The sequence below is a fragment of the Sphaerodactylus townsendi genome, linkage group LG10 (genome assembly GCF_021028975.2).
Source record: "Sphaerodactylus townsendi isolate TG3544 linkage group LG10, MPM_Stown_v2.3, whole genome shotgun sequence".
NCBI lineage: Eukaryota > Metazoa > Chordata > Lepidosauria > Squamata > Sphaerodactylidae > Sphaerodactylus > Sphaerodactylus townsendi.
Window position 1 is genome coordinate 50,077,608 of NC_059434.1, and position 13,070 is coordinate 50,090,677.

The 13,070-nt window shown below is 39.7% G+C and overlaps 1 protein-coding gene across 6 annotated transcripts in view; it reads left to right on the forward strand.

The window, feature by feature from the left end:
- The window catches only part of INPP4B (inositol polyphosphate-4-phosphatase type II B), a 281,318-nt gene that overhangs the window by 108,325 nt on the left and 159,923 nt on the right, over positions 1-13,070 (forward strand). For all 6 annotated transcript variants that reach the window (XM_048508966.1, XM_048508967.1, XM_048508961.1 and 3 more), the window contains 2 exons: positions 2,935-3,159; positions 4,170-4,214. In XM_048508966.1, coding sequence (XP_048364923.1) covers positions 3,069-3,159; positions 4,170-4,214 — 136 coding nt within the window. In that variant the 5' untranslated portion in view covers positions 2,935-3,068. The remainder of the gene's footprint in view (positions 1-2,934; positions 3,160-4,169; positions 4,215-13,070) is intronic.

Consider the following 13,070-nt stretch of genomic DNA (forward strand, 5'->3'; position numbering starts at 1 on the left):
CCAGACTTTGTGGGACCGAGGGGGAAAGGAAAAGAGGTGTGTGGAGCAATTTTCCGCCCCTCCATGTGACCCAACTGCGGCCTACCTGAGGCATTTGTCCCCATCCCATTATAGCTATGCTTCTGCCTTTGAGCAATTTTCATGCAAAGCTTAATAATCTTGTCAACTAGATCCATTTGATTCATTCCATGAAGATTTTGTAGAATGACTTATTTTTTTCTTCAAGGTTTAATTCACCTGTCTATTGTATCTAAGTCCTCCAAAGAGTTTAACATACTTACAAGTTTTGTTGGTCTTTTGACATGTAACAATGGAAAGGTAAGAACACATCTGATTGCGGAAAAGGCAGCCATTCATTTATGAGGGAGAAAGTGAACATATTCATAAAAGGACATAGCTGGAGCAAGAGCTAACTGTGCTGGTGTCTATATAACTTCTGTCTGTGTGAGTTCTGTGGGGCTAAATTATGAACTTGAAACTAGAACTTGAAAGACAATGTAAATTAAATAAAAAATCTTTAAGTCAAAAACCTCCAATTAAAGAGTTTTTGACCTTAGTTCCCTGCTACTACTTAAAAAGGTGTGTGTGTTGGGGGGGGGGGGATGAGAATGTGTTTCACAATGCCATGATGTCACTTCTGGCTGCATAATCAAAAGTGTCATCCCCACTTTGTGGGAAACTCAAGGAATTCCCTAGAACTCTATGGCATTTATTGTAGAGCATCCTGCAATGTGGTGATATCACTTCTGGTTAGGCAGCTGAAAGTGATGTCCCAGGAAACTATATAGGTGAATCCCAGGGGATTGCTAGAAAAAGACATTAATTACAAAGAGATTGCAACCATAATTCCAAGGTACAAAACAATTCAACAAGATTTATATAATTAAACGCTTAGGTGTAACATTAGGGCAGCATCACACAATGCCACATAATTTTCAGTTGTGTAACTAGAAATGACATCACAGCTTTAGGAATTTCCCAAAATTCTATAGCAGGGATGTCAAACTGATTTGTTACAAGGGCTAGATATGACATAAATGTGATTTGGTTGGGCTGGGTCATGAGGTAGGTGCCTTAGCTAGTGAGCCCCAAGCAGACTCGCCAGCCCATATCCGCAGTGGGGGAGGTGGTCAGTGGACATTACTGAAACCAGGCTACAATATTTGAGAAATGTCACCCTGCAGTACCAGTATGACTCCATTAATACCATTCATACTAAACTTAAACACCAGCCCCACTTTAGCAATTAACTTTTTCTATACATAACTTCCAAGGGCTTTATCTAAGTTGATAAAGAGCCCAGGAAATTTTATCCAGCTACCTAAATTCCATTAAGTGACACCACCCCTCCCAACCTGGACCAAGTAGGGGGTTTATAACTGCATTGAGTAGCTGGTTTCCACTCCCCCAGCCTTTTCCTGGGTTCCCAATTTCAGCTTGTTCTATAGAACTTAGTAGGGACCACTGAAGGCCAGTCCTTTTTTGCTATCAAGTCACATCTGACTTATGGTGACCCTGACTGAGTTTTCAAGGCAAGAGACATTCAGAGGTGATTTGCAGTTGCCTACCTATATGTCATCACCCTATTGCCAGGGTCAACTTAGCTTCTAAGATCTGACAAGATCAGGTTAGCCTGGACTCTCCAGGTCAGGGTCCTTCTTTTAGCAGATTCTGTTATATTGATTCCATGATTAATTTTAAAGTTTTTAACAGATTACAGCCATTGTGGTTGCAGTTTCCAAGAATGAAGTGCTTTCTAACCCTCTCCCCCGAACCCCACAGTCTCCTCTCTTTCTGTATCACTTCCAAACTTTTTTTGCTTCCATCAGAGAAAATATATGAATACATTTTTCTCTAGTGGAAGTAAAAGCAGTTTGGAGATGATCATTTTCAGGAGCAATGGCACAAAGAAAAGGATTAATCACCCACCCCATCAAGCTGTCTCTGGAAATCACATCCCTAGAGCCTGCAATATGTAAGGGAAAAAATATCCCCAAATACCATCTTAATGTTACACATAGTCCTTTCCCAGTAATGTTACAGAATAGTAGGAACCTAACTTTTATAGATAACTTCCTGGATGCATCTTCAACACAAATAATAACCACCCTTTTTCCTCTAGCGATAGTTAACACTTTAAAAATCAATTGGTGTCTTCTGTTAAAGCAGCATTGATTTTTTTTCTTCTTCTATAGTTTGTGCCTGATCATTCAGATAGTACCACTGTGAAATTTGCAGCTAAATGAAACTGTTTATATGAAATAATTTTAAATGCATAGAAACCATTTCTTTTGTGAGTTTCAAATGAGTGAGTGGCCCTTGTTTTACCAGGATTTTCGAGGGAGTTTAATGAAAAAATAGATTGGACTCAAGAAAAACTTTTGTCAGTCAGCACAGCAAAAGACTGGTAGATCGAAACGAGGCAGAAGCTTGTTGGCTCATCCTGAAGGAGCCAGGATGGTTCTAATTTTTTGTCTGCTATTGACAAGCGGTTCTCCTAAAGGACTGGATGGGAAGCTGAATGTAAAGGACAGCTCTAATAAAAGGGATAATGGACACTTTGTGCTCTAATGAATCCCCCTAGTTCCTTTGATAAAATTCTGCCAGTCCTTACTGCTGAATCAAATGCTTATTTAAGTTTGTTGTGCTGAAAGGTACTTGCCAAGCTGCCAGATCTGCCCCAAAGGGGCCATTCCACATTTCAGTTTAATGATAGTGCCACGTAGTTTTGGGATGTATTAACTGCTCTGATTTGTGCAATTAGGACTTGTGTTGCATTGAACAGTACTTTGGTATCCTATGGTTCGGTGGCGTGGATATTCTGTATTGCACATGATATTCTCTACTGTTGCAAACATTCATCTTGCTACAAGTCTTAAACACATCTATTGATGCCTGGGCTAATGAAAGCATGTCAATGTTTTCTGAGTGCAGAGTTTCAGAGTGGAGAACCGGATATTTACGTTGAAGCTGCATCAAGTGTTGACTGTGAATCTTGGGCTGTGCCACTTGAAGAGGCCGATTCTGAAGGTCTGTGCAATAAAACCCAGCAGCTCCAGAGACTGATCATGGAAATCAAGGAAGAGACAACGGCAGATGAAGCACAGCAATTTCTTCCCTCAGTACAGGCAGACAGTCTTGCAGAGCCTAAACTTACGGGTAAGCATGTTGTATGCTATTCTTACATCTGCTATTAATATAATATTGAGAATGCATTTTGCATGATGCATTCACATGACAGTCACGTAAGTTGCTTCCTGGAAAAGAGATATATGGCTATCAGTTTGTCCAGTTATTCTTAACTAATAATTTTCATATTCTTATTCACATTTCTACAAACTGCTTTAAAATCATAGTGCTTTAAAATATTGCACTTACCACCTTCACAACCTATTTATTTACTTCATTTATTATATCGTACCTTTTTCCCCAATGGAAAAAGTGGCTTATGTTGTTTTCTACTCCTTCATTTTATACTCACAACAGTCCTATGAAATAGGTTAGGCTAAAGGGTCAGGCAGCAAGCTTCCCTGGCAGTTTGAACCTGGGTCTTCCAAATACTAACATTCTAGCCTCTACGCTACAATCTGAGAAGGGGTATCTGTGTATATGTCAAGTGCCATCAAGTTGCTTCTGACTTATGGTGACCCTATGAATTAATGTCCTCCAAAATGTCCTATCATTAATGTGGGTCAGTGAGTCATATATAAACATACGACAATCCAACTTGATTGTTATAAGAACAAGTTTATATATGACTGACTGACCTGCACCAAAAATACCCCATGCTAATGAGACTTTGAAGATTTTTGAAGCCAGAATATATCCAGAAACTGGTTGTTCATGTTGGGTTTTCAGTATTTAATATTTAGTCAATAGTTATCCCTGCAACAATCAGGGAAGAAATTGTAAAAGTGCTTAGTCCTATGAATGCATCTTCGTCTGTATGTGAAACTTACTTGAAGATGTACTGGTGCATTACTGAGACACAGCCTCTTTAATATATATATTGTAGATTTAGTCAACTCACAAATTATACAGTCTATGACTGCGTTGTGTGCAAATATTGGCTTGTTTGGTTATCTCAACACACTGGCTGTCAGTGGAAAGAAAATACTAATACATAAGTTTTTGCTATATATATTTATTTTAAATTCTTTTTATAACAGGTCTTAAGATGACGGCCAGTGAAGCAAAGTTTGAATTCAGTCTTGGTAAGACAATTTTTTGTTTAATGCAGAAGTCAGAGTATACCAGGGTTCGTTCTTTCCAAGCTAGAAAGTGTTGTCATCAAGTAATGTACCATCAGTGGTGGGATCCAAAAATTTTAGTAACAGGTTCCCATGGTGGTTGGATTCAAGCTGTGGCGTAGCACCAGTGGGGCTGGGTGGGGCACAATGGGGGCGTGGTCGGGCATTCTTGGGGCGGGGCATTCCTGGGCAGGGCTGTGGCAAGGATGCAGCTGCTGCGCCGGTCCTTGGGCGGGAAACGAATGTACGCAGGCTGCCATGCATGCCGGTGCACCTCCTGCTAGACTGCTTCAAGTTCTGTGCGTTACTGCTGAGAGGAGGGGTGTAACTAAGGCAAAAATCACATGGCAAAATCACCAATTAGTAACCCCCTATCGGCACACACAAATAATTAGTAACCTACTCTCGGGAACCTGTGAGAACCTGCTGGATCCCACCTCTGCGTACCATGTACCATAGTCTTCAATAATGTAGCCTTGCAAATAAAAGCATCGTGGATTTTTTTTAATTAAAATTTTTCAAAAAATTGGCTTGGAATTTTCTTAAAAACTTGGACACTTTTTTACTTCTTGCAACAACCCTGTGATGTAGCTTAGGTTGAAAGTATGTGACTGGTCCAAAATCACCCAGTGAGCTTCCACAGGAATTCAAACCTGGGTTTCCCAGACTCTACTCTGAAGTTTTAAGTGTACTCCATACTGGCAATCATAGGGTGGGTGGTGTTGAACACTAGGAAGCGGCCAGGCCTATTTGAGATGGTATCCACACAGTTCTAGGATTGTGAACTCCAGGTTTAGGGTGGAACTAAGGGTGGAGCCTGGGAGAGTGGGGCTGGGGGAGGGGAGGGGCCTCAGTAGGGTATCTATTGCTATGCAATATACCTTCCAAAGCAGCCTTTTTCTCCAGGAAAAATGGATAAGTGTTTTAAATAAACAAATAAGCAATTTATATAGTGTGGATATCAGTTGTAATTACAGATCTCCAGCTGGAGGTTGGCAGCCCTTCCTAAAAGTATTCCGGCACTAGGGTTGCCAGACTCCAGGGCCCCTTCCGCACGTGCAAAATAATGCACTTTCAATCCACTTTCAGTCCACTTTGCAGCTTGATTTTACAGTACGAAACAGCAAAATCCACTTGCAAACAATTGTGGAAGTGAATTGAAAGTGCATTATTTTGACCGTGCAGAAGGGGCCCAGGTGAGACCCAGAAATGTTTCTGAATTACAATTGAACTCCAGAGAACAGAGATCTGTCCCCTTGGAGAAAATGACTGCTTTGGTCTATATTTGGTCTATATTTGGCTGAGGCTACTCCATGCCCTCCTCAGACTCCACTGCAAAATCTCTAGGAAAACCTAAATCTGGCAACCCAAGTTAGGCATGTGCCCAAGGAGTCTTCTCTCAAAGGCCAAAATAGGCCTGGAATTGACCCTGCCTCCTTGCTCTGCCTTTTGGCTCACAGAAACCCAGCCTGGAATACTGTGGTTACCTAGTGACTAGCATTGAAGGAATTGCTTAAAGCTACAGATACTAGTTTTGTCAATTGTGGGTTAACCTCTGTCCCAATGCATTTCATATGTGTCTGCAAACCTGGGGCTCTTTTCAGGTTTGTGGAAAGATCTGTCTTGACCGTTCACAGCTCCAGTCACCAGATTGAAGAATTCTCAGATTTGGTTCTCTTGGCTATTAGTATGTAGATGTGATGTGAAATTTTGTATTTTATTTAAATATAAAATTTTAATGTTTAAGTCATTAATAAAATCATGTATAAAATTCACATGATTCTGTTAATTACTTCAACACTAAAATATTTTCATTTCAAGTTACAGCAGCCTCTGGAGTGTCTCTGTTTCTATAGTCTTTCGGGAACAGTTTAGCTTATATTAGTACACACCACTCTCTTTATTCGGGAGTATGTAGCATAGCTAAAAGTGTTCAGTCAGTCAAGCACACTAATTTGCTGAACGTAACTTCTTTGCATAAGATAAGCATAAATTAAACAAAATAATCTTTGCTTACATGTAATTATTTCTTCTAAAGATGTCTACTTGCATTTATTTTCCATTTGATTGTTACTTTTATGATTATATTACATGCATCTGTAAATACAATATTGATTCAATGGCAGGAGCTACACCCAGAATTAAGGCAAAACATAAAGTCTGTTTAAACAATTTGGTAAAGGATGTGCTGAATTGACCAATTCTTATTATCAATAATTTTAATTCTGCTTTTACAGGAGACTTTTCTGTCTCCCACTTATCACTGCTGTGGCTTTTTTTTTCATTTCAGGCACAGTTTTTCTCAAGTAGTTAAGTAGTGGGTGGGCCAGCAAAACACAAAAAAACCCCTGGGGTATGAATCCTTACACCTCAGTCTTGGTCAGCCCCTTTTTACTACCTAAACAACCAGAGGCTAAGGGGCAAGCTTCTAACCTTCCTGTGATTAATGTCAAGAAAGTTACTCCTACAAGGTAGACCACTTTCAGCAAGAGTTTCACAAAACAACCTGGGAGGTGTAGCTATACAGGCCTAGGTACTGGAATAAAATTGAAACGTGTTCTTCGCATTTAGAGGACTATAACCGCTAAAGACGTCGCATGACAATTACAATTAGACAATTGATATGTTGGAATGTTAATTTCAACAGCATTGTATTTATTATATTTAAGCAATTGCTTGTATATACTGCACTAGAGGTGATGTATTTAGGGTGTATATAGTATTTCATATAGACTGTATTCATATAGAGATAAATAGCCAGTGGCAGCAAAAATTTGCAATGTTTTTTCCTTTGCTCCCTTTCCATATATTCCATTGCATACTATCAGCCCTTAATCATTAAATTGAAACCACCTGAAGACAAAATACCTCAATACATAATTAAAGTGATTTATTAAAATTGTTCAAGAACAGTTAACTATGAGGGTTAAAATATCAAAAGCTTAATCAAAAGAACTAACTATACAGTAAATAGTGTTGGTTCAAATTACCATATGTTACCTTTCCAGCTGAAATCCCACAGCATTCAAAGTCTACTCTTTCAGCATGGGCAGATAGCATTTCTACCCCATAAAGCAAGCATGAAATGACAAGCCCATGGATCAAAGGGCCATGCAACACAAAGAACAACATTAGGCTGAAAATCTTTATAACCATAGGTCTGAGTTGGCTGGGGTCCAGTGACCAATCAGCTCCATAACTGGTGGAATCAGTTAATCATATAACCCTGTTGCTATCCAGATGACCTAAAGTATCAGAGTGAGATAAAATGGTAGGATTTATCTGCAGTATAATGTCCTGCCCACCATTTCCCACAGATGACAAGACTCAAAAAACAATATGCTAATGAATTGGAATGTGGCTCCACTGTTCTTGAATTGGAAACTTAGGGGAGTCAGAATAGTTACTGCTCTGCCCAGCACTTAGTTTTTATCTCAGTTGTAAAAGGCCACAGTTTTCCTATCTCATGCAACAACATAGTTATTTTCCATTTTAAACTTTTCTATTATCAGCTCAAAACCAGAACTAGTGTTTAAGAGAACAAGAAACTGCATTAAAGAACTCTTGACAATGTCCAGTTACTGTAACAGTCCATACTGGTTAGCAGTGACTGGAAAATGCAATCTAACATATAGGGTCATAAGTGCATAACCTTGAATACCTGTAGGATGTAGGAGCACAAGATGATGCTTGGTTCCTTACTATGTTAGTAGTCCTGTCAATGGAAGTATCAGGATGCTTATCTGCTTTTGCAAAGGGGTCGTGCCTTGTGATGAGCCAATATGTCAGTATAAGAGAGGCAGGAGCAAAAGAGCCATCCAAACAGCAGAAAATGGATGCTCTGGTGCGGTGGCATAGTGCCCAGGGGAATGAGGGCATCTTGCCCCGGGCACATACCGGTGCGGGGGCGTGGTGGGGGCAGGGACGTTCCACGGCATGGTGTGGTCACAGGGCACACACGTGCTCTGGGCACAGTTCCCCCTCGCTACAGCTCTGTTCTGATGGGAAACTTAAGCAAATATCCTACTGTGTTCCACAGTTTTTTTCCATCCTGTGTGATGCATCCAAACCAGCATCTGTTTATCTATTTATGCTTTACTGCTGAATAGTTAAGGAAAAAACTAGCACAGAACATGAACAGACTTTTTAGATATACCCATATTTTAAGATAGTGACAAAGAAAAGGTTTCTTGTAGATAGAGTAGAATTAAAGGATTGGCAAGCTAAAGTTACTTATTTTTTAGAAATAAAAAGATATATTTTGAGCACGTACAGTGCGTCTGTTCCATAAGGAACTCATGGAAATTTAAGCCTGAGAAGCTATTTAACAGTTGAAAAGGTCCTTCAGAGATTTCATGGGTTTAAGAGGTGGTGTTTTTTATCACAGTTGCTCTGGAATGGTGTACCAGACAATGGGATTATGTTTTAACAAAAATGCAAATGTTATGTTTCTGACAAAAGTAGATGAACTAATGATATAGGTGACAAAGGATGGACTTTGTGCTTTAAGGGGATATTGGAGAGGTTTAGGAAATATTTATTATGCTTTACATTACTTTAGCATCATTTCCAGCATGCAGAATTGTTCTGTAATCAGTACTTCTTGCCCTGCTTTTCATAAGCTGCCTTGAAATCAATTTAACAAGGTTTTTAAATTCCATTGGTTGAGCACAGCATGCCTCTGGATTGTATAAGGGGTGCAAATTATGTTGATTTAGTTGGTTCAAGATAGCTAATACTCCAGAGTACAGGATCAGAATTCAAAATGACCTGGACAGATGAGAGAGCAAGGCCAAAACTAACAAAATGAATTTCAATAAAGATAAATGTAATATATTACACTTATCTGCTTAGAATGAAATGCACAGATATAGGATGGGTGACACCTGGCTTGACAGCAGTGCATGTGAAAGGGATCTGGAAGTCTTAGTAGACTACAAATTGAACATGAGGAGTGTGATGTGGCAGCTAAGAAAGCCAATGCAATTCTGGACTGCATCAATAAAAGTATAGGATCCCGATTGAGGGACGTAATAGTGCCTCTCTTGCATTGGTCAGACCTCACCTGGAATGCTATGTCCAGTTCTGGGCACTTCAAGAAGGATATTGACAAGCTGGAACAGGTGTGGAATCCATACCTTACGAGGAGAAACTTAGGGAGCTGGATATGTTTAGAGAAAAGAAGGTTAAGGGGTGACATGATAACCATATTTAAATATTTGAAGGGATGTCATGTTGAACAGGGAGGAAGCTTTTTTTCCGCTGCTCCAGAGACAAGACAAGGAGTAATGAATCCAAGGGACTGTACCAAACATAGGAAGGGCTGTTCGACTGTGGAATACAAAGCCTTGGAGTGTGATGGAGTCTCTTTCTTTGGAGGATTTTAAACAGAATCTGAATGCCCATCTGTCAGAAGTGCTTTGGTTGTATATTCCTGCATGGGAGAGGACTTGATGGCCTTTGTGGTCTCTTCCAATTCTATGATTCTATGTAATATTATATGTTCCATTCCTTTAACTGGACTGATGGATTAATTTGTAAAGAAGGATCTTTTCTGCAGCAGGAGCTGTGGCTCAGCAGTAGAGCATCTGTTTGGCATTTAGAATGCCCTACGTTCAATTCCAGGCATCTTTAGATTAGAGGATCAGGTAATAAGTGATGTGAAAGGTATCTGTCTCAGACCCTGGAGAGCTACTACCAGTCTAAGCAGATAATACTGACCTTGATGAACCAATGGTCTAATTTAATATAAGGTAGCTACATACACTCACATACTGATGGAAGTATTTTCCTGACAAACTGACCATCTGCTTCACCCTTTTTGCTTGCTTGTTCTCTGACTTCAAAGCAGCATCACTACAAACAGATGTTATCCTGAGACAACATATTCTGCACAAGTAAGGAATAGAATAGAATAGAATAGACTAGAATCTTTATTGGCCAAGTGTGATTGGACACACAAGGAATTTGTCTCCGGTGCATATGCTCTCAGTGTACATAAAAGAAAAATACATTTGTCAAGAATCATAAGGTACAGCACTTAATGATTGTCATATAGGTCTAGTAAGCAATCAGGAAACAATCAGTAGTAATGAAAACAAAATGTAAAATCATAAAATAAAATAAAATAAAATGTAAAATAAAATGTCAGCACAGGCTATAGTCATACAGTCATAAGTGGGAGGAGATGGGTAATAGGAATGATGAAAAAAGTAGTGCAGTAATTATATAATAAGTATATAATAAATAGTTTAACATTATCGAGGGAATTATTTGTTTAGCAGAGTGATGGCATTCGGGAAAAACTGTTGCTATGTCTAGTTGTCTTGGTGTGCAGTGCACTGTAGCGAAGTTTAGAGGGTAAGAGTTGAAACAGTTTATGTCCAGGATGCGAGGGGTCAGTAAATATTTTCACAGCCCTTTTTTTGACCCGTGCAGTATACAGGTCCTCAATGGAGGGCAGGTTAGCAGCAATTGTTTTTTCTGCAGTTCTGATTATTCTCTGAAGTCTGTGTCGATCTTGTTGGGTTGCAGAACCAAACCACACAGTTATAGAGATGCAGATGACAGACTCAATGATTCCTCTGTAGAACTGTATCAGCAGCTCCTTGGGCAGTTTGAGCTTCCTGAGTTGGCGCAGAAAGAACATTCTTTGTTGTGCTTTTTTGATGACATTTTTGATATTAGGTGACCATTTTAGGTCATGAGATATGATGGAGCCTAGAAATTTAAAGGTCTCTACTATAGTATACTGTGTTTAATTGTGTTTCCTGAAGCATTGCATCAGTACTCCTGAAGCATAAAAATCCAGAGGAGAACCTGGGCCTTAGTTTTCTCCAGTGCACTTATTGCATATGAAATGGAAAACAGTCTTTTAAATGGAAAAATACCTTATTCTCAGGGCTGCTTAGTGGGGGTACAAACTTCCCAAAACCGGAGATGTTTCAGAGCTTGAGAAACCAGTCCAGTATCACTTTGTTGTCATGCAAGAGCAAATGAAGAACCAGCATGATACCTGATGGTTATGACTGATGGCTTAAATTTCATAGCATCATTGATGCTGCCAGACACCTCGCTAGGTATATGTAATCACTCACTTTAACCCATTACTTAAAATCATGTGTTCTGCTGTAGCGAGAGAACACATGCCATGTTTTCTGATTAAATGAAGGGCTAAAATGAAGTGAGTCCATCAGTATAATTGAGCTTCATCAGTGGAACAGAAAACTGCCCATTTCAGTGGAGACATTTTACCAGACAACATTACCAATGTCTTATCTATTGTGTCTCAGCTACTTTACCACTCATTCAGGCAGCAGTGTAGCTCAGATACGGCAGATCCTGACAATTTAGTAAAAATAAAATAGAAAACCAATAACCAAACTACATATGATTGCATTCAGGTGTCATGGGAGTGGGACCTGCCCTGCTAATCCCACATATCTTAGTCTGCATCTTCTGTTATAATCCTGGAATAGATTATTAGAAAGGATCTAAATCATTTTAATGCTGTACAATGTAGGGATACCTGCCACTTCTGGGCATTTCAGCAGTGTATACCCTGTTTAGGAGATTTGTGAATTCAACTGTGATTTCCTGGACCATCTTTGTTCTAGAATGCTTCGCTTGGACCCTACTGCCCTCCCAGTTCTGTCCCCAAGGCACTAGGACCCAAGTGGAGCATTCTAGAACAAAGATGGACCAAGATGAATTCACAAATCTCCTTTTATCTTTATTCTGAACAGGGTATAGCTATGGTCAAAAATAGCTGAAAGAGAACAATAGAAGGGGTGGATTCCCATATCCATTTGGCCATTTAGATCATCTACTTGAGCAACTAAAGCTGAATCTGCCCTGAAGTAAGACTTAAAGCCTCATAGAAAAAGGACAAGGCTACAAAATAATAATTAATAAAAAAGTTTTAGTCCTTGGCAAATAAAATTAAATTAAATGGAAGTGCCAATTTAGTCAAACCAAGCTTATGGTGAGTCAGGTTACTGTGGTTCCAGAGAAATCCAAATGAACTTCAGTCTCTTTTAATAGTATGTCTGTGTCAAACTGCTACCAGGGAACACATATAAGACATCCCCTGAAAATAAGACATTGTAGAGGTTTTACTGAAGTGCAAAATGTAAGGCATCCCCCGAAAGTAAGACGTAGCAAAGTTTTTCTTTGGAAGCATGCCCGACAAACAGAACACAGAAAAATAAGACATCCCCTGAAAATAAGACATAGCGCATCTTTGGGAGCGAAAATTAATATAAGACACTATCATATTTTAGGGGAAACACGGTAGTTCTGTTCAAAGGACTGAAGTTATGGGCATGTGCTTGGTGGCATGAAGCCCATGTTCTTAGGAAAGTGGTTAATTCCCTTCAGGTTAAGATGGATGATCTGGAGCAGGGGTAGGGAACCTGCGGCTCTCCAGATGTTCAGGAACTACAATTCCCATCAGCCTCTGTCAGCATGGCCAATTGGCCATGCTGGTAGGGGCTGATGGGAATTGTAGTTCCTGAACATCTGGAGAGCCGCAGGTTCCCTACCCCTGATCTGGAGGAATGGAGACATCTTCATGATGATACAGGTGTAAATTATTGTTCTTCATCATAACAACCGGGACGTCCCACTTTCATAATGGCATCTTCCCTGCTGTTTTAAAGAATGGGGGTCTTGGCAAGGGATTGTTACACTGAGGGAAAAACAGTTCTTTAGAGGTTTTTCAGGTGATGTAATTTGAAGCAAGGAGAGATGAATCCTTATCCCTAGATCAATACAGAATATTGGAGTTAAATCTGGCCTTTTCACCCAGATGATTTTTTC